The 24,242-nt window shown below is 44.3% G+C and overlaps 1 protein-coding gene across 2 annotated transcripts in view; it reads right to left on the bottom strand.

Moving 5' to 3' along the window:
• The window catches only part of RNF220 (ring finger protein 220), a 49,006-nt gene extending 26,454 nt beyond the window's left edge, over window positions 1-22,552 (bottom strand). The window contains exons 1-6 of one of the 2 annotated variants that reach the window (XM_010297455.1): window positions 22,514-22,552; window positions 21,304-21,436; window positions 5,252-5,348; window positions 4,125-4,211; window positions 2,345-2,400; window positions 507-585 (exon numbers count right to left, since the gene is read on the bottom strand). In XM_010297455.1, coding sequence (XP_010295757.1) covers window positions 507-585; window positions 2,345-2,400; window positions 4,125-4,211; window positions 5,252-5,348; window positions 21,304-21,436; window positions 22,514-22,543 — 482 coding nt within the window. In that variant the 5' untranslated portion in view covers window positions 22,544-22,552. Of the gene's footprint in view, window positions 1-506; window positions 586-2,344; window positions 2,401-4,124; window positions 4,212-5,251; window positions 5,349-21,303; window positions 21,437-22,435 lie in introns of both variants that reach the window. The other variant, XM_010297454.1, reaches the window with a different exon arrangement.
• Window positions 22,553-24,242: the final 1,690 nt, after the last annotated feature.

The raw sequence follows: 24,242 nt of genomic DNA, 5'->3' as shown, positions 1-24,242 counted from the left end.
ACAGGGAGAAAAGAAAAAAAAAAAAATCAAAGTACAGCTTGACAAGCTAATTGCTTTTGTCAAGTTAAAGTGGGTTTGAGTCTTCACTTCCTGTCCAAAGTCCCAGCTCTAGTCTAGGCTGTTAAGCACCACACAACATGTTTGAAAACCCACCATAACTAGAAAATGGTGGAAAGCATGGATATATCTATTTACATATTTTAAAAGAAGGCAATTTGCAGTGGAAAAGCCCTTTGGAAGCTGTGCTCTATTCCTTATCACTGGGTACCTGCCCACACAGATCTCTGCAGCAGAACTCCCCACAGGCCCTCTGTGGACACAGCAGCAGCAAGTCAGGATACCAACAGCTCCAAGTCCAGGCTTCATGTTGGAGCACAACTTCCCTTCTCAGTGGTAAAAGCTTCAAATATGCCTACTCTCAGACTAGCACTGCTTCTGGGAACACCAGATGGGACACTATGGCTCCTTAAAACAAGAAAAATTAAAGCTATCCATTTTACACTCACTTCTCAATGTCACTGTTCTTACAGGTCTTCTGCATGGTCTCCTGTTTACTGCTTTCACCGTTACTCGTTGAAGGCATTTCTGTTGAGGGAAGAACAGACAAATTAGTAAGAGAACATCTGATCATTGCAAAGAAATAGTCTGAGTGAGTTACGGTTTCAGAAGCAGAGGACCCCGATGAGTCATTTTCATGCTGGTTCTCGGAAAGAGAGAAGAGACCGATGCTACGTGTCCCTGTCTGGCAGGGAGGCCCTCTCTCTGGACAGCATGCTTCTATGATTTGGGAATGATGATACAACCCCTAACGTTTCTCCACTTCATACTGACTGACCCTCAGATGTACCAGTTGTTCAAGCCAGGATTTAATTCAGACAGGTTTGATACAGCTGCTATGCCAAAGTGTTCTAGGAAGGTGGGTCTGGAGCAAATCCACCCAACCCAAACCCTGCTCTTAGCTTCTCCCGTTTTCTGAGATCCCTCAGACAGAGAGAAAAATATATGCCAGGTAACTAGTATGACAGAAAAGTCTGCTCATAGCTCTCCTAGTACTAGCAGTCCCATGGCTTCTCCCAGCACTGGAGGGGGTGTGAGTGATCAGTTGGAGATGAGCCATATGAACTGTCCTGGGGCTAGCCCTTGGGCTGTAGGTTCAGCACCGTAGCTTCAGGTAAAAGGTACAAAGAAAAAAGCTCATAGCAAGTGCCATCAGGGCTGCTTCCTCATCACCTCTGTGGCTGTAGTTACTGGAGCTGAACACGCCTACAAGCAAGTGCTCCTACATCACAGAAAATAAATGTGATTGCCTATCCCACAGAAGAAAATGCCTGCGATAGATATCCTATGTTCTCCATTTAATCATCATGCCCTTGGCAAAACTGGTTCTACTCACCCACCCCCCCTCCACTGGCAAGCAGTTATGTCTTGTAGGTACTTTCAAGGCTGCGAATCAAATGCCCAAAGCATTACAGTAAACAGAACAGGGAATAAAATCATTGGGACAAGTCTCTTCAGGTCGCTGAGCTTCACTTTCCTTCCTAAGGGAGCTGGAGCAGCACTGCCCAACTCTGGAAATGGATTTGGCATCTACAGCTGGAAAGCGCCAGGTTTTATTATTCTCATATTTCCACTAGGTTGCTGTTTACACTTCCAGCGCTGCTGGCATTAAATAAAAAAACTCAGCAGTTGAATGGGTTTAATACCCCCCGCTTAATGCTATGAGCTTTCAAGTAATGCACGCAAAGGTACACTTTCACATTCACTCGTTTGCTCCGGCGTCTCAACTACAGGTCATGAAGCAGGACAGAACTTAGAGTTCCCACTCTAAAGATGCAGGCTTCAGAGCTGCAGGCTTTTCTTGCCATACAGAGGCCAGCAAGGACAAGACCTATCCAACAGATCATGATACAAGACTCTAGCATACCCTTTTAAAGAAGGGAAGATAAGAAAGCAGTTGAAAAAAACCCCAAGCAACAGGTGCCTGTGTAGTTTAAACCCCCAACAGCTGAACACCACCATCACATAGTCAAGCTCTGATAGCTCCCTCTGTGATACAGCAGTTTGTCTTTTAGGAACACAACGGCACGTCAATCCAACCCCTCTCTCTTATTGCCATACCAGTTAAGGTTGCATTTTTGGGAACTCCCCCAGCTGCTAGTGACTACAGTTAATTGTGCTGTAAAGTTTCAAAAAGATAGTGTGATTGTATGTGCATGCATATATGGTGGTACCGTGCAAGATCGTATGTTAACTACCATTTGCCTAATTACTGACAATCAGATATGGAGTATCTATCTGCCCTCCTGTACCATACAAATTAATAATTTACAAGTTCAACACTCACCGTCGCTGGCCCATTTAGAAAACTCCGGTGTTATTCGAGTACTGGGTGTGCCACCACTAAAAGAGAAAAGAACAGAATGCTTAGGCCTGAGTATGGAAAATCTTGCTACTCAGGACAAGCTACCGCTTCCACCCACCACTTCTCTCTCAATACTTCTATCCATCAGTCTAGGCTTCAAAATGTGAGTGGCTGGCCTGCTGCAGGAGATGTTTTTGTGTTAGTCCACACTTCCACCAATGTTGTTCCAACGTGTGCATCTAGCTGTGACCTCTGCTGAATCACACAGGGGTTGTGATGCTGACTGAAGGCTTGGGATTCAAACAGCACCTGTGACCTAAGGCTCATTTTTGCATACACAATTTCAAAGATGAAAGCCTTACTCGTGAACAGAAATCCTCTGTGTTGCAATAGCTTCTCCCTTTAGGAATAACTTCACACCTTCATAAGCCCCACCTTTTCCATCCTCCCATTTGAAGAACAGCAGCATTGAAGTACAGACAACTCCTAACCCTGTCAATTCACTTGTGAGCCAGTAAACAGAGACTGCAAGAGAAAGGAATCTTCTGAGCAGGCTGCACACCTGTGACTGTATAACATTTTAGCTCCATGTGCTAAGACAGTTGCACTCAAAAAGTAACATAGGCTCATGCTTCACAGTATCAGGTACCCTACTGCATTTCTACGGAAACTTGCCACAATTTCAAAGTGCTTTTACAAGTAACACCACCTCTCCTGTTTAAGAGATGGGCAAACAAGTCCAGCAGACATGCAAGGACCTTGCCCAAACAGCAAAACGATGTGTTAGGTGCAAGCCACATGAAGGAACTGAGTGTCTCAGGCTCAGGGCCTCAGTCGTCTCACCAAGCACTGAGTGTCCACAGCCACTGATAAGGGATATCCCGATACCCTCCTGCTGCACCACCACTGTCGTGGCTGTGAAGGAACTTCAGCATCTTTGAGGCTCTGCCTATGGACTAGCATGGTTAGCAAAATATCAAACGGACCAATGGTTTGGATCCAGTGTGGCAAATGCCACATTTCTATGGAGTGGAACCTAATTTTGAACTAGCATTTGTGACAGGCTAAGCAGTAAGAAAACTTCATTTCACTGCTCTATCAATCACTTCAACCTTGACCTCACAGGATCACTCAGTGAAAAGAGATAGAGGGGTAATTTAAGCCCTGTTTTATGCAGGGCAGAGGGCTTAGAAAGCAATCCTAGCTCCCTGTTAAGACTCATTTTACTTGCCTGAAATGCTTCCCCAAGTGCCCTGAACACTGGCTGCCTACATTCTCCACATATGTGTGTGGGCAGAGCACACATCCTGCCCCAACCCCAGAGCCGAATGCAGAAGGATTAGTTTGTGTACCCACAACACATAATGCAATGAAATCATACTCTGGGTGCCAGACTTCTAATGTGCCAAACAAGATTCGGATGGCATCACGTTATACTACTAAGAGGCCACATTTCATCATGAAGCAAGATGACGCAGAAGGCCTTAGTACAGCAGTTTCCCCAGCACCAGAATTCACCTTCTGGCCAGCACTGTTCAGGGAGAAGACATCACTGGCTGGGCAGTGGAGTGGTTAAGGGACAGAAGAGTGTGCAGGGAGGCTTTATGAGGCTGCACGGGTAGAAATGGAGACCCACCTGTCACACTATGCTTCTTTGTAAGTCTCTCTCATTGCGACCCTTGCGCTCAAGTGAACAGGTATTTTCCACAAATTGAGATTCCCCAAAAGTAATGAAAGCAAATTAGGAAGGCACAGTACTTACTTTAAAACAGCACCTCGGAGCGCCTCCCTCTCTTTGGCTTCACCTGGCTCTTCCCCAGTGCAAGGGATAACGTCTGCCTCTGTGTACCTGAGCACAAGGGGTTAAGGAACATAGCACCTTGCTGCAGATAGTGGAAAGGCTTTTGAGATGGTTAGGACACTATCTGGGATACAGAACAAATTCATTCCAACTGGGAACACCTCAAAAGAAGAGGGACTGGTATCCATGGAGGGGCCTGCTTTTAAATTCTGGATTAAAGCTGTATTTTAGGTGGAAAGAAACAGAAAAGTCTTTTGTCAGCAAGATGATGCCACAGCCTTTAGAAGGGGAAAACCACTTCTGCAACCTCTGCAAGCCTACCTTGCACAATTCCACTATTTCTGTTTGAGGTACAGAGATCTTTTACCAGCTAAGGGTTGGGGCTTCAGTCTTAAAGGCTAGTACAGATTTCAATAAAATCTAATTCTACAGATATATAATACCCCTCATCACAGCTAAGTCAACATCTGCCTAATACCCTTGCAGGAATTCCTCCTTCATGGCTGCTACAGCTGCTGCAGGGCAGAAGTCTGCCCACAGCTCTCCCAGAGCTGTGTCTGAAGAGCCTGGCTCACAGATGGAGAAGCTCCCAAAAACTGCCCTTAATGATAGTTCTGCCCACGAACTGTCTAATGAAAGGAAAAAAATCCAGTCTCTCAGAGTAGCAGGTGAATAGTGCTTGAAATGTTTACTGCACAAAAACCCTGAAAACAAAGGCGTGTTGTGTGGAAAATAAACTCAGTTCCTACCCACGAAGCAGGAAAAGCTATCCATATGGAAGAAACCTGGAAGGAGACAACAGATTGCTTATGAAACAGAATAGGGAAACATTAACTTTGATCTCCTGCAGTGTCTCCTACAGACTTCACCGACTGGGTCTGAAGTAGTGCTGCATCAACAGAAGGATCTCAAAGGGAGTAACTGTGAATCCCTCCTAGTTCAAATAACATGGTAACTGAGAAGGTGGTATCATTACCAGTAGGGCTGGACACAGATTATCCACCACTACCCAGGGCAGTGCTTTATGAAAGCTAGCTGAAGATGCACCTCTAGGTTCCCCCTCTGCAAGAGCCCTTCAAAAACGATACTGTGGTTTCCCGTATTCAAGTGTGTCGTCTCCATCCACATCCAGGTCAGCGTCGCTGTCTGGATTCTCCTTGCCACTGCACATGATAAACCCAGAACCTGAAAGAAAATAAAACATGTAGATGAGCATTTGAATTGGACCTGAAGTGTAGGAGATCTCCTAAGGATGGTGTAATAGCGCTAGCCTGCAGGCTGTCCTTTACTCTTAACAGCCTCACAAAAGGTACCATCTCCAGAGACTGCACAGAAAACACTCACAGAAATGCTCTAGTTTCCTGGATTTTATGCTCTAAAATGCCCCTCAACACTGAAAATGAAACATTCTTGACTTTTTGCTCTCCACGTGAGTTATTTTAAAGTTGAAGGCACTGGAAAGGTCTCTCTCAAAGGCAGGAAAAAATGAAGCAAAACAGGGAAGACTGATTTTTCATAGAAGTGGTTAACACAAAAAATACACTACTAACACTTAAGAGAAGGCCACAGGGACATTCTGAATTAGTCCTTAATTCAGATGCAGAAGGCAGGCAGAAGCTAAAATACAATTAGAAATACTTTTTTCTTTTTTAGATGCATTTAGTCATGGCTTAGATTTTTACAATATAAAACACTGAAGAATAGTGCACCTGTTTCTAGGAGAGGGGGGAAAAAAAACCCCAAACCAATCAGACTCCACAGTCATTAACAGCCCCTTACAAGCACCTCTTGTGTGAGCAAATTCCAGTGCAAGTCAAAAAGAGTCCTGCACTTCCAACATGGGTGGATCAGGCACGAGCCCAGTCCCAATTCCAGCAGGAAGCAAGCATAAACAGTTCCACCTGATGCTGAACTGTCTAACAACTGCAACTGCCACTTTCTAACAACAAAAATTTATTTTGGTTCTCAAGCATTTTGTTGACTGTGTTATTACTGTTATTAAACAGGCTTCTTCTAATTGAATCTGCACGCAAACACTTACAAAGATGAACCACATGGTATTTGGTGCCTAAGGTTTACCAATAGAAGGGAAACTAAGGAACATATTTACTCTTTATGAGATCTAACACTGGATATGCTCTCTCCCATGACACTGGAAATTAAGCAAAGATCTCCTGAATCCTAGGGTGGTGCAAGGTCCTCAGTTGTGTTCAGTTCTGCAGCAGATCTACGCTGTTTGGGGACATAAGCTACGCAGATAGAAATTTGATCACTCTGTCTGCCTCCAGTATGCACCTCCACTTAGCATCCCACTGTCCAGACAGCAGCCCTGGATGCCTGGCTCGCAGAGAGAGGGTACCTGCTGGAGCCTGAAGGACCTGGCACATCCAGATGGTTGGTAACCTCAGTCTGTAGCTAGACTAAGGATCACATCCCACCCGCAAACACCGAAAGACTAAGGTAGATGTAGCCTTGGCTTTGTAGAAATGCCCCAACGCGGGTACATTTCTGCCCTGTGAATGTGGTTCTAAATGCAAAAGACAGGCTAAAATTATCATAGAAACACTGAATATATGGTGCATGTCTGGAGAATAAGGACATTCCCAAGGGTTAGGGTAGCCCTTTTAGCGCTACAGATGTCCGAGTCTGTTCATCCCACTGGGCTCTCACCAGCACACTTACACAAGCTTGTGCTGTCAGCAGCAAACTTGCACTTTTTCAGCCCAGGAGAGTAAGCTATATTTCTAACGGTCTGCATCTGTGCAGAGCAGGGCAAGGCGAAGGTCTCATTTCCAAGGACACCATGCAGACACAGTTCTTCACTGTCGCTCTCTAGGAACGGATGCTCTTGCTGATTCATTAAGCCCCCAATAAAATTTGTTTATATGGATTTGATATTTCTCTTCCCTGAATATAAAGAAGGTCCTTAACAAGTGATAACCGTAGCATGACAATGATTTTAAGACTAACCTTTCCCTAGAATCATAAACCACCTTTTACTTCAAAGTAATTGCCAGCCTTAATTTTTAGCAGAGGTAACAAAACTAGCACCGACAATACAGCATCCATCGTCGGCGGCAGCTGCTGCAGGAGCCATGCTTGTAGGTCAGCTCTGCAGTGTCACTGGGGCAGTCCTCTTCCAGCAGACCCCTTTTAAAGTCTTTTACATACTGGCTGCACACTGCCAGCCAACACATGTTCAGTTCATCACAAAGTTTGGGAGAAGATTTAGAGGAGTAAGAGACACCTGTCAAAGAAGCTGGATAGTCTTCCAAAGCTGCCTTGAAAGTCGCAGTGGGCAATGGGGTGGTAATTTACAGGCATGGCATTTAACCTGCAGTAACACCATCCCCTGCACCTGGCATTACTTCAGCCCATCACTTCTCAAAGGCCATAAACTTTGGGACACATAGCTCTTCATTTTTCTTGTAGCTGGGGAAAACACAAATCATGCAAAGCTGGAGCTGTGACTTGGCCAGTCCCAGAGGTGATATGAACATTAGCCAGACAATGAATACTTGGAGTAAGTGCCTTGGGCCATGGGGGGAAGTATCCAAAAGAGCGAATGGAAGGAGCATGGGACCACTCCCCTGTGTTCCCCCCCTCTGTAAGGATGCCAAGTATACAGCAAACATGCACCTTTCCATCAATTTTGTTTCCAAGTGACTCAAACCAACTAGTGGTTTATGGTTAGAGCTTAAGAAAAGAAGATCTGCTTACTGTGATACAATTTACAAATATTAAGGTGTCTTGACTTCAGAATCCTGGTGTCCTTGCTCTTAAAACCTTTGTACTTAAGAAAATTCCCTTTAAGTCTGAAAGGAAAATACTCCAAAGCTTTTGCTGAATCTAGCTCTAGAATAGGAACCACTGCACTACCAACAGAGTGCCATCCTCCCTACACAAGGGGAGTACAGGGGAAAGGTTTGGACAGTATGTGTCATGGTAACAGATACACACTGGCATGATCTGATACAGCATTTCAGTCAGAGAGGAGGGCACAGCAGAGAAGGTCACAGGTTAAGATGAGGGGCAGGAGAAAGGTAAATTTTCCTTTTTGATCAAATGAGGACTCTCAGGCCAAGGACTAAAGGAGGCCACAATATGGTGATCAAACTCTCAGATTTTCACCAAATATGGGCCTTTTTTTTTTTAACATGACCAAAAGCAGACCATTGCAATTTGGTACAAAAATGATTCAGAAACTGTATGCCAAACAAAGTAACCTTCATGAACCCAGAAAAGACTTTGAATATAAGCTGTGCTATCGCAGTTTTAGGACTTCAGAGGCTACTTTAAAAAAAGAAAAAAAAAGAAAAGAAAAAGAAAAAAAAGAAAAAATCCAGAAAACGCGTTTCCAATGTGAATCAAGAGGTCCAAAAATCCTGGCACTGTCACTGCACACAAGAAAACACCAAAGAACAGGGTACAAAGCTCGGCCCAGCATCACCTGCAGAGCAAACGGCCTGCCACTGGCATCCTAATGCCCTTTCTTTTTTTATGGATTTTGAGGCCAGTTCCGGCGGGCTGAGGTTTGGTGCCACAATTTCAACCTGACCCTCCTTATCTAACTTCCTGGGGTTGCTTCCATGCACAAAGCCAGTGAAAACACCCACGCAGCTGTTCAAATATTTGACGTCTGAACTGCTTGACATTATTCATTCATCTCAGGCTCATTGAAACCAGATTTCTGGACAAGTGCTGTTATAAATGGATTAAGAGGACCACTAAATGCAAGGAAGGCCCGATAGGATCACACCTGCTTCTCACTAACTCAGCCCAAGTGTAAAGAGGGCTCACAACTTCCAGCTCCTGCCTGCAGTGTATGCTGCCATCCAGGAGCAAGGAAAATGTGAAATGGAGCGCTGAGGGTGTCAGCAAAATGGCCTTTGTAGCAGCATTGTTTCAGACCTGCTAGAGGAGAACGGGAGCTTCCACAAGACCCACTACCACTGCACTCGCATGATTTGCAATTCAATAGCGTGCACTGGGAACGAGGAAGGGTCCCTCCAGCAAGGCTTGGCTTCCGAAGGTCGTGCAGTAATTCATGGCCATCAGCAATGCTGCCTAGAGCAGACCGCTAAAGCTAATGCTGCTAACCAGAGGTCAATGCTCACGACCAGAACTTTATCCCAATGTGTTAATCAAGTGAAAACCGACAACTGAATGTTAAGTTGTAAGTTTGACCTAGGAACTCACAAGATACGTGATCTGTTATTCACAGAAGCAGTTGCAACTCTTGCAAGGAGCGTCACCTAAGGCTTAAGGAACTAATTCCACGTGAATTTGAAAGCGCTGCTTTCAGATGATAAAAGAACAAACCAAAAAGTAGACTCGCCTATAACTTTCTCTTTCCTTGTTGAAGGATTTCTTTGCTCTTGCCATGCATTTGGTAGGAAGCAACTGCTTGTCATACACTGCCAGCCCTGATACAATTAGCCTCCTGATGCTAAAGCAGCACAATCCTCTGACAGTCTTAATCCCAGCTGCCTCCTTAAGGTCCAGACAAACAGGAGTGAGCAGGCAGGTCAGACGCTGGGGCCATTAAGCAGAGAAAAAACAAAGTTACAGCTCTGTCGCCAATCCCCATTGCTCTTGTAGCCAGGTGCTCTGACAAGCAATTCCAGCACTGGTATTGAGTGGCACCTCTATAAACCCTGTGACAGTTTGGGAGACAAACTCCCCCATCAATCAGAATGTACCTATCAAGATCACTTACCTAGAGCGCCTGCCACCCTCCAGCACTGTGTACAGAGCTTTGCTTGGGCTGGCCTTGGAGCAGTCTGCCAGAACACCAATTCAACATGGTTTCTGAAAAATTTAGGTACTCTACACAAGCAACAGTGTTTCTGAAATAGGGAAGAGCTCTGTAAAGCAGAAAAAATTCAGGTCTGCTGCTGCCAGGCTGCAGGCACTGTCAGGCTACAGGAATCAGCTGAGCTTGAAGGAGACTAGACAACACGTTCCACTTCCTTCCATGTGCAGATCATTAATGGCTGGAGATAAATCTCATCAGAAATATTTTTCTTCCCTTTTCCATAAGTTTTCATAGCACTTTGGTTTCTCCTAAACGGACTCCTGTGCGTAAGCATCCTCTCTGACCTCTGCACTGCTTCTCAAATCTCACCTCCTTTGTGCAGTCCCCTGATGACCAGCCACCTCAGTATCTCTCAAGCGAATGGTGGCTCAAGCTAAGATTGCGAGTCATTAATGTGATACATAAGCAGATTCACAGAACAGATAAAAGGGCATCACATTCAAGTCGCTCCTTTTCCCCATCACATTCAGTGGCAGATGGTCAAAATGACAACATATGCTGCTTCAGGTGTTGGCAGCACTGCTGGCTCCTGCGCAGGCAGGAGCTCACAGGGAGACTGGCAGGCTCAGGAGTAGAAAGGTAAGAGAAGACGACCCGTGCAGACCCAACCTCAGCCAAATTCCATCAGTGCAGGTAGGAAAGCACAGATTTACTGTGCCCCACCTCTGCTCCTCAACTCCTATCTGGGCAGGTAAGTCTGTTTTGGGGGCCAGCTGTTCTGTATACATTTAATTATCACTCCAAACACAACCAAGGAACAAAACTAAGATGTTAGTGTTAGTACTTGCACAGTCATTATGACTGCAGCTACTAGATGCTGTTCATGCAGAGTATCACTCATCCGTATAGCTAGTGTCTCTCCTGTTTGGTCCCCAAGGAATGAGGGGTATGTGTGTGTCAAATCTATATTAGAAATATTCTAGAAATAAAGAATTTTGTGTAAATTCTGTAAGTGGGTCTAAATCCAAATCCATCTCACAGGCATGCAGCTCTACTGGGGACTGTTTTGGCTGGGAAGAGGCATTCATTCCGCTCGCAGGTAATTTACACATGTTCGGGAAAGAAGAAAAAAAGCCTCCCATAAATCTCCAGAACTGTAGCCTTTGCTAATTACACTCCTTGCAGTAACCCCCTTCTGCACAACCTCCCTTTCCAGCACGTTCACTCTATTTTCTTAACGAAATGTCATTCGTTGGCTTCTTGGAGAGTAAAAACAATGAAGGCAATAAAAGTAGTTTATGCAGACACACGGCCAGGCCTCACACACACTTCCCAAGAATGGCTCTAAACTGGGTTTATTTCATCAGCTGCTGAAGTATCCCAAACTAGTACTAAGACGACAAGGTGGCATGGATGCAGTCTTATTTTAAAGGGCATTTGGGAAGAAAGAGAAAGCCATAAGAAATTCTTGAAAACAAGAGGAAGGCAGAGATGAGGCCATCCTGAAGAGCAGTCTTTCTGCAGATCTGTAACACTTCCCCAGCCATATTTTTGGACAGTGAAAATGCTCCCCCATTCTTTCCTAGCACAGACAGGGATAGAATAGTTCTTCTGGTGACTTTCTCAGCCTGCTGCAGAAAAAAAATGACATTCAGAGGCCATGAAAAGCTGCTTGCAAGATGAGGGTTTCATTTCTCTGGAGCCAGATCCATTTCAAGCGAAACAGTGATTTACCTGGAAAACTGACACCCAACTGTGTCGTTACAGCGTACACCTGAAATAGCAGATGCATCCATCTGATGCCATCTATTAGCTCCCACAGAGGCACAAATGGGCTGCCAGAGACCTGTCTGCTTACCAGCATCTCAGATGCTTACAATGATCTTTGCTAACAGATCAGAGGAACAGCTGCCTTTAAAGAAAGGGGCCATATAATTTTATGACCATTAACATCATTTTGCAGCAGCATGCTGAACAAAGGGCAGGCAAGCTCTGCTGTACAGGGTAAGAGCCAGCTGCTGCAAGGCTCAGGGAAGAGTCTTCCCCACCCCTTGCAGTGCCAAGGAGTATTCCAGAGACTTCTTTTACAACCCTCCGTAACACATCAGGTGCAGATCGTGGCTGCAGAGGGGACAACGCACTCGGACCAAAGGTCAGATCTGGTGTGGCCAGTCACACATGGCTGCCTTCTAGAGCCTCACAGGCAGCGTGCACTAAGGTGAGAACAGTCTCACATCTATCTCAAAGGCTGCTCTTCAAAACCCAGAGGTGAAGTACAAAAGCAGCAGCAACAGCCACGGTCTTTGCAGTTACGGCTCGTTTTCCACAGTCAGGGAAACGTGGATCTGAAAGCTTTTTTTCCCCCTGGGGAGAGGGTGGAAACAAACAAAAAAGGAAGAGGGAGAATTAAAGTAATCTTGAATCACTAAGCAGATTCACATCACTGGATCAATAAGCACCACTGACAGGGATCACAGGAATGTCGCAACTTTGCCAATAATAAAGCAGCACAGCAGAGCTTGGAGGATGACTTTTCTAAGGCAGCCGAGCATGAAGCAGCAAGGCTGGCGAACAGCTGAAAGTGACACCCCGGCTTACAGCGGGCCGCTGCCAGTGGCAAGGCTCGATGCAGTTTGCTTTAAATAATGATGAGCACAGGGATTATATTTGTAGGGGAAAGACAGCCAAGGACTGGAAAAACCAAGGGCTAAATTTCACGGGCCAAACACATATGTTCTTTCCCCCAAACTAATTCTTTTCTAGGCTGGAAAGAAGAAAGAAAAATCAGTGCTAATTTAATCAATTGATCAGCCTATTGATTGCAAAACTGGAGCTGCTAGTTAGCCATGTGCTGTAATGCCCTCAACTCTGAAACCACAAAACACACCATTGATTTCTTCACTTCCAGCTCCAAAACAAGAAATAAAAGCTGGGCTTTCAGCGGAAAAGCAACTTCCTCGTCCAGGGGGAAGATGCAAGCAAAGAAGAGGAGAGGCCGGGAAACAGGGACAGGCGCATCTTGCGAGGTTCAAACTGAAATTAGTTACAGATGCAGTCACGGTGTCTTGTGTAAACTCTATCGATTGGGTGGCTGACAGTCTTGGGAGCCTCCATACTAGGACAATCAATCCGGCTGCAGTGTCACCTGCCACTTTGCTGAACAGTTGACAATGCAATTATCCAGTGTGGAGGCAGGGAGTTGGCGTGTGTCAAACGCAGTTAGCCACTTTCCGGGCACTACTCGATAATGCGTTTCACCGCCGAGTGTAAGAGATGACATGCAGAGACAGAAGCTGTTTAGAGCCATTGAGACCCGTGCTCCCTTTTTCCTTTAGAAAAATCTCACTGTCCCTGCCTTAACAACTGTATTCTAAAATGCTATTAAAATCACGTCAATCAAACTATTGTGTGCTTAAGGCTGAAGTTTGACCCGAGCGTCCAAGAAGTAGGTTGCAGTTCTAGCAAAGCTGCAGGCACTGGGCGGGAATCAAATGACTGTTTTAAAGCCTGGGACTTTCCAAACCAGAGCAGACAGACCACCAGAAAAATGGATTGCAGAGAACAGCTAAGCAAGTGCAGCAGACAGGACTGGAAGATCTTATGTTGCGTGACTGAGATCGAGGAAAACTGAAGTTTAAAGGGATGCTGTCAACTTGAAACCCAGTCAATCTCAAAAAATTGAGCAGTTTCAGGTGCTCAACCTGCTCCCTTACTCCCCCTGCCAATTTTCACAGTTACAACTGCATTTTCTGATTTCTTTTTAATTAATTTTTTTCCTCCTTCCTCTGTTGCTGGGTGACAGACACCCCTTTTCCTCCCCCAAGTACGATACATAATATGTTCAAAAGGAGAGAATTCCCCTTCTTCCCACAGAAAATCTTTTCCCAGTTAGAGTGGCTGTTGGCATTACGTAAATCAAACCGCGGTTTAGTTAATTGTGCTCCTTTCAGCTAATGCGTTCTGGCAGTTTGAGCATAAAAATTAGGTTCTTACATTTTTGCATGCACTCAAGTTAACGAAAATGTGCTATGAACAATCTCGACTTTTAACAGCTATAAGCACCATTTTTTTTTTTCCAGTTAAAATGATTTTTACTTAGCTGAGTCCCACTGATTATTTTGTGTTCCAAAATGAAGACAACGTTGTTCTTGAAGCATTATATAAATTTTGAACACACATGACATTGAGCATCAATTACATGGTGGGTCATGCTGGGTTTTGTACGTAAAGTAGGAATTCTGTATTTTTTTCTTTTTAAATCAGGTACTATTCTCATCTGTTTTTCCTGCTCGCTAAAGTCAACTTCTGATATTAATATACAGTACAATACCCAAGAGACGTTTATTAGCCACAGAATCCCTCAGATTCTATATGTAGACACAAACTATGGAAAAATAGTCAGGTACAGCTTATCTGATTATTGCATATAACACTATGTAAACAGATCTGTGAGCACTTTTAGGTCAAGTATTACCTTATGGACAAGTTCTTGCTCTCAAAGGAGAGAGGTGCAAACATTAAAGAGTGGTTGGGCTATTCCATCAGACCAGTACAAAGTACCATCCTTCAGCAATGAGGGATTACCAGGATTACTACCATTTTACACAAGGGCTGAAGTAAGGCATACGAGTGCTCTGGGACTCAGCAGCCCTCTAAAGGGGGGATAAGGCATAGAATAAGCACTTGAGAAACACGAAATTTATACATCTTGCCTATTTGGAAGCGTACAGCAGGTAGCAGTGACCAGCAGAAGGCTAAAATACCAAGACTGAGAGGCTGGGAAGGATGCTAATATCTATAGAGGCATTCACCTTAGAGACTAAGCAACAAGGGATGCCCACACTGGGAGCATGACAAAGAAAGGCACTGAACCGAGCTCTTGCTAAGTGGGAGGAAGATTAAGAGTTTCATTATGGCTAAGATCCCCTATACTCTTACCACAGACTGCTCTTGCATCTAAGCTGAAGTTTGCTTTAGCCTGTCAGGGTAAAATGAATGAATTCTGACTCATCTACACAGAAATGGGGAAGATTATTCTAGTTATGAGACCATTCTTCCAAAAGGCCTAAGTATGCCAATGACATCTTCTAGTTCCCACACAGCCTCTTATGAGAAGCCACACTTTTACTATTCAGCACAAATTCTTTTGCTGAATTTGAGTAGAACAGTTTATACCCTCTTACTAGTATGATCTTAAATGCAGCCTGAGCCTGGCATGGAAAAACAGAAATCTCTTTGCCTCCTCAAGCTTTCCTGTATGCCTTATCATATTTTATCTGAAAAAGAAGGCACAGCTGGTTACTAGATGAGAGTTTAGAGCAAAACTTTTAAGCTGTCGCCAGCTTTGCTACTATCTTTATGACATTAGAGAAGATTCTTCTCCATGCTTCAGTTTCCACATACATGTCAAAACACAGATTTTGCAGTTTTGTTGTAGAGTTTGATGTTCATGAAATTGCACTGAGAAGCGCAACTGAGTTCTCCTCCTCTATTTGGAGCTTTCTGCTAGGCACTCAGAAGACACAAGCAAAGTCACTGTGTTCACAAACCTGCTGCTAAGTCAGGATAATTGAAAAGCATCTACTTTTTGAGGACAGGACCTCACACTAGAGAGCATGCTTCTAATGTTGCATGTGTTTAGGAGAACAAATTGGAGGCACATATAGCTATTACCCCAATGCTTTTTCTTGGACAAGTAACCCACGCCGGATGAAGGCTGGCCTGTAACATTTGCTGCTCAAACTGAAGCACATCTTGATTCTGCTCGGACAGAAAGCCAACAGTGGGACTGAAGTCACCCGCTGTAAACTTTTAGACATTTTAATATAGTCCCACCTTCCAGGCAGCTGCCCTAATTGTACATGACGAGATCCAATGCAAATGGGCACCCAAGGGTAACTGTAGTTTGTTAAAGCTTATAAGGCTGTAAAACCAAGTCCCTCTATGCATACGCTAAGTCATGCTATTCTTTTCCCTTAAGACATTAATGCAGATACAAGCCCTTTGCTAGCCTGGGAGGAGAGCAGCACAGAGAAATAAAGAGAAACTTCAGAGTTAAGTAATCCCTGTGTTTCTCCTTCTTCAAGAATATCACAATCTATCAGACAGATCCCTGTCATGTTGATCTTTCTAAGAAAGTATCCTTACCTGAAAATGCCCTGCTTACCATTTTAACATTTTCAAAGTCTTTCCCTCCTGTGTTATTTTCGATGCAACTGATCTGCTGAAGAGGTAACCCAGAAGAGCAGTGGTGACTAGTTTCCTACTCGCCCACAGGAAGGCTGTTTGGTGGGGGAGCTGGAGGGCAAAAGAGGAGGACGGGGCGGATGGAGAGAACTTAGCTACAATTCTTCAATTCTTTCATATCTAAAGAGGACAGCAATCTCTGTTCTATCAGACCGTGCGGTTCGTGCTTTAAATGGTACTTGCTGCTAGCTTGCTTTCCCTGTCTCTGTCTCTCTCCCTTTGAAGCAGACTGGACAGCTTCCTCAAGCTGGCGTTATCACTCCCTCTAACCACTCTTGGCAGGCAATCTAATTCCCCCTGAAAAGGTCACCGCCATTTTAACTGCCTTTCAATCACATTAAGCACGCTGCCGCTCGTGCTCAGAGCGCTGTGCCTGCAGCTCTCCTGACTGAGGTGCGATCGATAAACTGACATCCCGTCCCCCCCACCCAATCTCCCCAACCACCCCATCCACTGCTCGCCTCCTTCCTCTCTCCTGGACAAACTGCCTTCTCAGAAAGGACGGCAAGAGACCAAGTGACAAAATCCTCTCCTCAAATCCAAAGCAGCAGAAGGGAGCTGCTAGCCTGGCATTTACTAATCTTTGTCCCATCTGCTAAGAAACAGAAGGGTGCAAGCATCCCCCCCACCTTCCCCAGATCTACAGAGGCAGTGACTTCACAGGACAGTTTGCTTAGGCACCGGTCCAGACACCTTTGAAGCTGTGTGTGTTACAAAGAACAAGCCTCCCTCAAGCTTCCCTCAATGCAATCGTTACCGTTATCTCTCCCCCCACACTTTTTTTTTTTTTGCAGTTACGAGTTATGTGTTCCACCCATCGATCCCTGTGTAAGACACTGTTTTAAGTCCTCTTGCCTTTTGACTGTGCTAAGCCGTTTAAGAGATGACAGTGGCTTCTATCAGTGCGAAGCTGATGTGATTCTTTCCAGATAAAGCACTTTTTTTTTTTCATTCTCCCCCTCCCTTTCCCTTCTTTCAAGTAAGAGACATACACACAAAAAGAGACACTGAATCTTTCAAAGAAAAAAACCCCTTTGAACTTCCCTCAGGAATTCTTTAAAGGGATAACCTTACAGTGTAAACACTGAGGGTAACGGGCATCCATTCTGGAGAGGAACAGAAGAATTGCTACAAATATGTTGAGCATTAAGAAAAAAATATGAGAGAGGGAGCCACTTGATGCTTTCACTTGTGAAGCCTTGTTGGCTTCCTAAACACAGAAAGTCATTAGACAAAGATGGCATGAAATAATCCCTTGCAACAAAGAGCTTCGGAGAGGGATGATTCAGAGACATGGGGATAAATGGTTACCGAATGTTCCGGCATTTCAACAGAAATTTTAGTCTTGTGACGCTGTACTAAGATAGGGAAATATTTGATTATTGTATCTGTATAGCTTTTCACAAGCTCGATTTAAACAGTGCTTGGTATTTCATGCAGGTAGCCTTCTGCACCTACACCCAAACAGAAACAAGAACTCTCCTACTACAAGCCCCTGCTTTAAGCAGAGCCTCTGCTGAAACGAAGTGCTTCCAAATCCTATATAATTGCCAATAACCCTCATTTACACCCTGCATTTGGTTAAACAAATGAAATGATAGCAAACAATGCTTTAATAAGCCAAGAGGACAGCTAGAAGTATCAAGTATTTCCTGACTGAATGCCTTCACCAAACCCAACAGCTTAAGAGACAACATACTGATCCCCACACTTCCCAGTTACATCATATTCCTGCTTGCTGCCATCTCCTGTTCTTTCCAACTGCTGCCTCAAGTATGCCAAGCCGTGGCAGGCAAGAAGGTGTGCTTTGGCTCTGCTGCACTAAACCTGATTTGGGATTTGCAGTTGTAACACCAACACCAGAAGACAAAGAATTTCCACCTTCTAAGACAGCCCCTCAGGTGAGAGGAGTAAGTCTTCCCTGCAAGTGCTTTGGAAGCAAGAAAGCATCACCCTAGGAACCGCGCAACAGAGTTTCAGCCTGTGATTACTCCTAAGTATTAGACCACCTCCCAGAAAATCTGAGCAGGGCTGTTCATTCCCCTCACCTTTCTGTCTTCATGAAGAAGCCGCCAAGAAGAATCTTGGTTTCACAAGACCTCCCAACCTTACCCCACCCGAGAACTTGGCAGGATCTTTCACATAATTAGCAAAGAGTTTTCCTCACCTTGAAAGTGATATGAACTTTGTCTATTAACCAAAAATGCAACAAGAAGCAGCCAGGACCTGTGTTAAGTTTAAGTCACTTCTGTCATGCTGCCCAATGGTCTGACCAACTCATGCAATACACTCTGGCCACAGTGTCCTGCTCCCTCTTTGCTCAGCTGTGACATCTCCTCAAAGCAACACACCATTAAAACAAAAATTAATGAGACACACAGACATCTATTTTCCCCTCCGGTTTTATGTATTTCCCCATGTCATCTCTTTAGACACTGGTGACATCCCTGTAGCCTGGCAAAGGCTGTGTGGCATTATAAAATGCCTTCAATTTCCACATCGCTGCTACTTCTCAGCAAAGGGAACAGAGCCAAAAACAAAGCCTCAGGTGACAGGGGTTAACAAGGGCCTTGCCAAATCCAGACAAAGAAGTTTTAAGCATTGGAAAGCATCTTCAACACCTTGTGCTGTGCTTCAGGTCTCTCAATTAAGAATTCTGTCCCTAAACCAAGGCAAGAGCCAACACCGGCAAAGAAAGGAAAAAGACAGTCACCTGAAGGTTACCTGAGAGTGCACAAGGCAAGCCTGACTGATGGAGAATGCCAGCAGCCAAGGATAATACGAGAACTACAAAAGGGAACATGAAAAAGTGTAACTTTTTAAACAAAATAGTCAGCCAATGATAGGAGCCCATTCCAGCCTTGCTTTGGCTTCCCAAATGTTACAGAAACTTCTTGTGCAGAGTAGGTAGGTACCCTGCAAATATTATCTGGTCATCCCAAAATCCTAGGTAGAAAGTTGGTGTCAAAAAGTTCCCCTGTTTATGGAAGAAGACACCTCGAGAAAGAGATATTCCAGCTGCCAGCAGAGGTGTGCTCCAGAGGACGAAGGGCAGGGAGAAATGCCTAAGCTGGGGACCTGCCAGCTTCTCCGGTGGAGTAATTTTTTCAGCTGCAGAGAGGATGTTCCTCACCACAAATGCTACAGGGAGGTTCCTGTGTTTGCAAACTGATCTACAGACACCTTTCATCCAGGACCACAAAGGGAAGGAGTCTAATCCAAAAGCCTTCCCATCAGGGTAATTATGGAGGGTTTTAGAAGCACATCTAGCTGTGCTCTACTCTTCTAGTCTTCCGATACTTTGCTGGATCTGTTCATGTAATTAAACACTCTTGAAGGTGTCATGAAGGTCTCAAAAAGGAAAGAAGAGACATCCCATACTTCCTGATGGAAGCAAGGCTATTTCTAAGTATGAAACACAGAAGCACACGTCCATGCATGTGCAGCCATCTAGCAGTGGTTAGAGCCCTGACTGATACTAGAATCTGTCTAACTTCTGGTAGAGGAAAGCAGTTGATCTATGTAACACAAACTAACACATTTGAGGATTCCTTAAAATAAGGAGGAAAATGCAACAGGGAGCAAGTATTTTGCATCTACATAGCGTAATCACATCAATTACACACATTTTGTCCACCTGAAGCCTTATGTGAAACAGGGTCTCCATACGACTGAAGCAATATGAAAGGTTCAGACCACACTTAGGTGAGTTAACTCAAAAACAATCGTGAATGTTAACCAGATGAAGACAACACAATGTCCACACCAAAGGAAGCGGAAGTCTGTGCTTTCCTCAAACTCAGGTATTTGGTGGGGGTGAAGGAAGAGACTACGAATGCACAGAAGAGCGCAGAAATGAACTGAGTAGCTTTTTATAATCAGGACTAGCAGTGACAAGAAGCACAAAAACATCCCATGCTTCCCCACTACTAACTGTAGTGGCTATACTACATAAACGTAGTCTAAGGCCCTGCCTGGTCTCATCAGACCTCTACCTGGAATTATGTACAGAAGCAACTCTCCATGGGAGCAAAAAAAAGCTAAGCTAGGTAAGGCTACAAACACAGGAAGCGATGGTATGAGCTTCACTGGGCAGCCTTTAGAACTCATAGAAGCTGCTCCTTTACCTCTGTGCTCCTAATCACCTGCTCTGCTACAACCCAGCTACCATTTAATTTCAGAGGAAGGTTAAGAGCAGATCAGGAGTGCAAGGTTGTCACTGAGCACATGGCTGGCTTTTAAGTCCAACTCCCTTATGTAGAGGTCTTTCCCCGTGAGATATTTTAAATTAAAATACAAGCTGATATAGTTAGAGATCACATCCCATCCTCTTTATTGAGCAGAGGGAGCCAGCATTCCTCCTCTCATTAGGCATGCGCCTATGTGGATTGCTTGTGAGAGACTCTCCTTTGTGCCAGAGGTTCATGCCAATGAACAGTTTAGTAAATCCTCCTCTTCAAGGCCAAAGGGCTGAGTGTAAGAAAGGGGCCAGATTTCTAGCTAAAATTACATTCTCTCTCCTCAGTAACCGATTTTGCCGTCACTGGGGAAGGAGCAAAAGAAGGAGGAAAAATAAAATGTGTTTGTCTGAGAGCCCTAAGGGCTTGCAGTGCTGGAGGTGCAGAGCAGGTTCTTGGAGTCTCATTTATCAACCTTAAAAGGGATGGAGTGATAAATGCACAACTGGCCCTTTAATATTTTATGCAGGTGCTAAAGCGACTTAGCTGTCACCTTCAATACATCACCAGAGGCTGATACAACAGCTTTCGTCACTCCAGGCTGGGAATTTTTACAATTTCATTTCTATTTCCCTCTTTTCACGTATTTCTTACTATGTGTAACATATAAGAAGCTATTTTCCTCAAATGATCTCCCCATTCCACCATTCCTACTCATTCCCTCTTCAGCCACATTTCTCAAGCAAGAAATAACGCCATGCTTTTGTTCAAGATTTGCAAAAATTTTGACTCTCATCATTCAAGAGAGGCAGAAAGCTGAAATCACTTTACATTCTAGCAAAGGGTGAGGGCCTGCTCTTTGTGAGAGGCAAATCTCCAGGTCCCTCCCTTTAAAGACAGGCAATGATTAATTTCCACAGCAGAACGATTTACAAGGGCCCCCAAAACACTGGCGCACCTCGAAATCCTCCCTCCAGGAGAGTAGTAGCCCGTATCCTCTTCTGCCCGCACCATTCGTACTCTTCAAAGCGGTTGCCGTTCTCATTCTCGATGTCCACAGAGTCATCCTCAGTCATGCATGAACCTTCTCTCTGCACAGGGTAAAGCAGGGGCAGAGCATTGAGATGCATGGAATAACTCTTTGGGGTTAATAACTGATAGTGGGATGGAGAAGAAAAGCTGGACTTTCCCCAAGGCTGCTAAGTATAGAGCAGACAGTAGCACCTACTCCCACCCATACTCCCAGTGATCTAACTCTAGAAGTAAATGGATGCTGGAAGAACTTGACAACCTTAAGATCAAAACAAGTTGCAAGGGTCATCATTTTGACACACGGAAATTTAAGCTCTGGTACCTAGAGCAATGCTGGTGTGCATTTCAACATGCATTCCCCTGCCTTGCATGCATGATTCCCCTATCATGTAAAGAACAGATTGCTCTCCTACAGCATTATTTCTGGGGGCACACTGATCAAAAGACACCTCTCTTTACACCATGCACCACTTGAGGCAACAAAAAAGAATTTGTTATCTCAAGCTTTTCCTGAGAAACAAGCAGAGGAAGCCCTATGACACAACTCTCTCCCTCCCCTAGGGCTTGTTCCTCCTTCTTCCTTGCTGTCTTTGGGATGAACAGCAAGAGAATGGTTCTGCTCAAATGCACTTTCTGGAGTAAGATGGTCATGCAAAATTTACAAATGCCAGTCTTACAAAAGAACCCAACAAAAAATAATTCTAATGCTGTCAAAGGCAGAGATCAGAAAGAGCTCTTCCTGCTGTGCTACATCAGAAGCATGAAGTCCTACAGAGGCTTCATGAACTTCAATAGCTCTACCTTTCCAGTCTACAACTTAGATTTCAATAACAGTGAAAGGGTGCATGAAGTAAAAAAGTTACTAATGCAACACAGGAGAAAAATCCAGAAGAATCCATCTTCCAAGACAACGAGAAGTGACTACAGATCTTAGGGAGACAGTTAGCATTGCCTGCAAGCTCAGCAACGTTAGTTTTTGCCCCATGTTAGGTCAACTGCAGACAAAGCTGGGAGTAGGGAGAAGGGAATGGCAGCTGGTGATCCTGCTGCGCCTCTACCTTTGCAAGGCATTGTTCCACATGCCTACTCATCTCCTCCTCGGATCCTGACAGAGGTCGGCTGCAGAGGGGACATACCTGCCCTTCGTCTTGCTTCCTCCGTTTCATTTTTCCAATCCGAGCTGCATGGAGAAACCAGGGAAAGAAAACAAAACAAAAAAAGAGGAAGACATGTCAAGTTTGTAGATCCACTCTTCTTTCTATTTGCTCAGCTCCAAATAATAAACCCTTGGCAGAAATGGTAAGATTTCACACCAGAAAAACCTGTTGCAACTCCCTATTCTGACCTCCGCAAACAATACAGACTGTTACTTAGCACCTTCCAGATTAAATCTGTAGCCTGTGACTGAGTACAGCCTGATTTCAGAAAGGGAGTTGCTTATGATTTAGTAACTAGGAGAGGGAGTATCTGCTGCACATCCCCAGGTAAGTTATTCAAATGGTTAAATACTTACACTTGGAAATTTGAAATTGTTTTCAAAGTTGAGTGATCAAGCCACTGAATCCTGTTCTGGATTTTGCCTTCTAAGTATGAGACCCATCCACTAACACATCTACTCCCTATACAAGAACTTGCTTAAGAGTGTAGAAGGATGATGTAGCACCTGAAAAGCCTTGGACAATGTATGTAACAGTCATTTCCAGAACCACAGACTCTTCTGTACACCCTGAATAATTCCTTCCCAAACATCACAAACAAGACAGCGCTGCATCTTAGTAGCAGGTAACATTTAAGGAGATGAAAGATTTTTGCTGTGAAAAATGCAGCACCTAAGCTAGATAGCTTCTGTCTCTGTTCACTATTTTCACAGAAAGGAAAACTGGGGGCTACACTGCCTTTTTTGAGGGCATGCTCTGGGAAACAAACATGTTAGGAATCATGATGATTAAAAAAAAGCAGCCAAGATAGCCTGTTGCTTAATCCAATCTCTGGTTAATTTGAGCCATCATTTAATGTGATCAAAACATCTGGAACCAAATAATTTGCATTAAAAAGAACTTCTGTCCTTTATTATGATGGCTTTAGGCAGGTATTACTGAATAACTCAATCACGGGCTGCAGGAAAGTTGCTGTTTAATTAATAAGGAAGGTCAAAATTCTGAATGAGAGACAAGGAAAAGCCCAAGGAAAGCCCATGTGACAATGAGAGATGACACTACCAAAAAGCTGCGTTAGCTGGAAATTGTTACTGACATTGTGAGCACCGCAGCATGCTCTGAAAGTCTTCATGCCTGAATACAGCTCCCTGCAGCCAACAAGTCATAGAACGCTGCTCGAATACCAGGAAGAGAAGGACCAAGGTATAGGAAAGTTTGTGTCAACCGTTTTCTAAAGTGCATCAGTTTACTGCATGCACATCACCAAGGGAATTATAAAGTTTCAGCTGAACACACCAACACACACCTGAAAGGCCTCTTTCAAGGCTTTCTTGTTGGCTTCCCTGGACTCAGGACTCTCTGGGCTAGGATATACTTTCCCACAATCCAGAATTAGGAGTATTCGTCACCTCCTACACTCTCTGATGCACTGATTAAGAAGGCCTCAAAATAATTCCTTGTGCATTGCTTTTCTTCACTGAATAAGACAGATTTGTGGGAAAACTCCCTGCAAAATAAATCTCCATTCCTAGCATCATGAAAAGGGTTCTGAAAATGCAACATTCCTAGAATAAGAGACAGCAGTCTGAGACCAAAACAAGAGTGTTTTTGATGCCTGGCACTTTGAACAACAGAGACTCTCAAGCAAATGTACATCTCTTCCATAGTTCGTCTAAATTTTATCTGTTGAAGCTCCACAACCGTCTCT

The sequence above is a fragment of the Phaethon lepturus genome, unplaced genomic scaffold (assembly GCF_000687285.1).
Source record: "Phaethon lepturus isolate BGI_N335 unplaced genomic scaffold, ASM68728v1 scaffold43381, whole genome shotgun sequence".
NCBI lineage: Eukaryota > Metazoa > Chordata > Aves > Phaethontiformes > Phaethontidae > Phaethon > Phaethon lepturus.
This window is presented reverse-complemented; position numbering and strand designations above follow the sequence as displayed.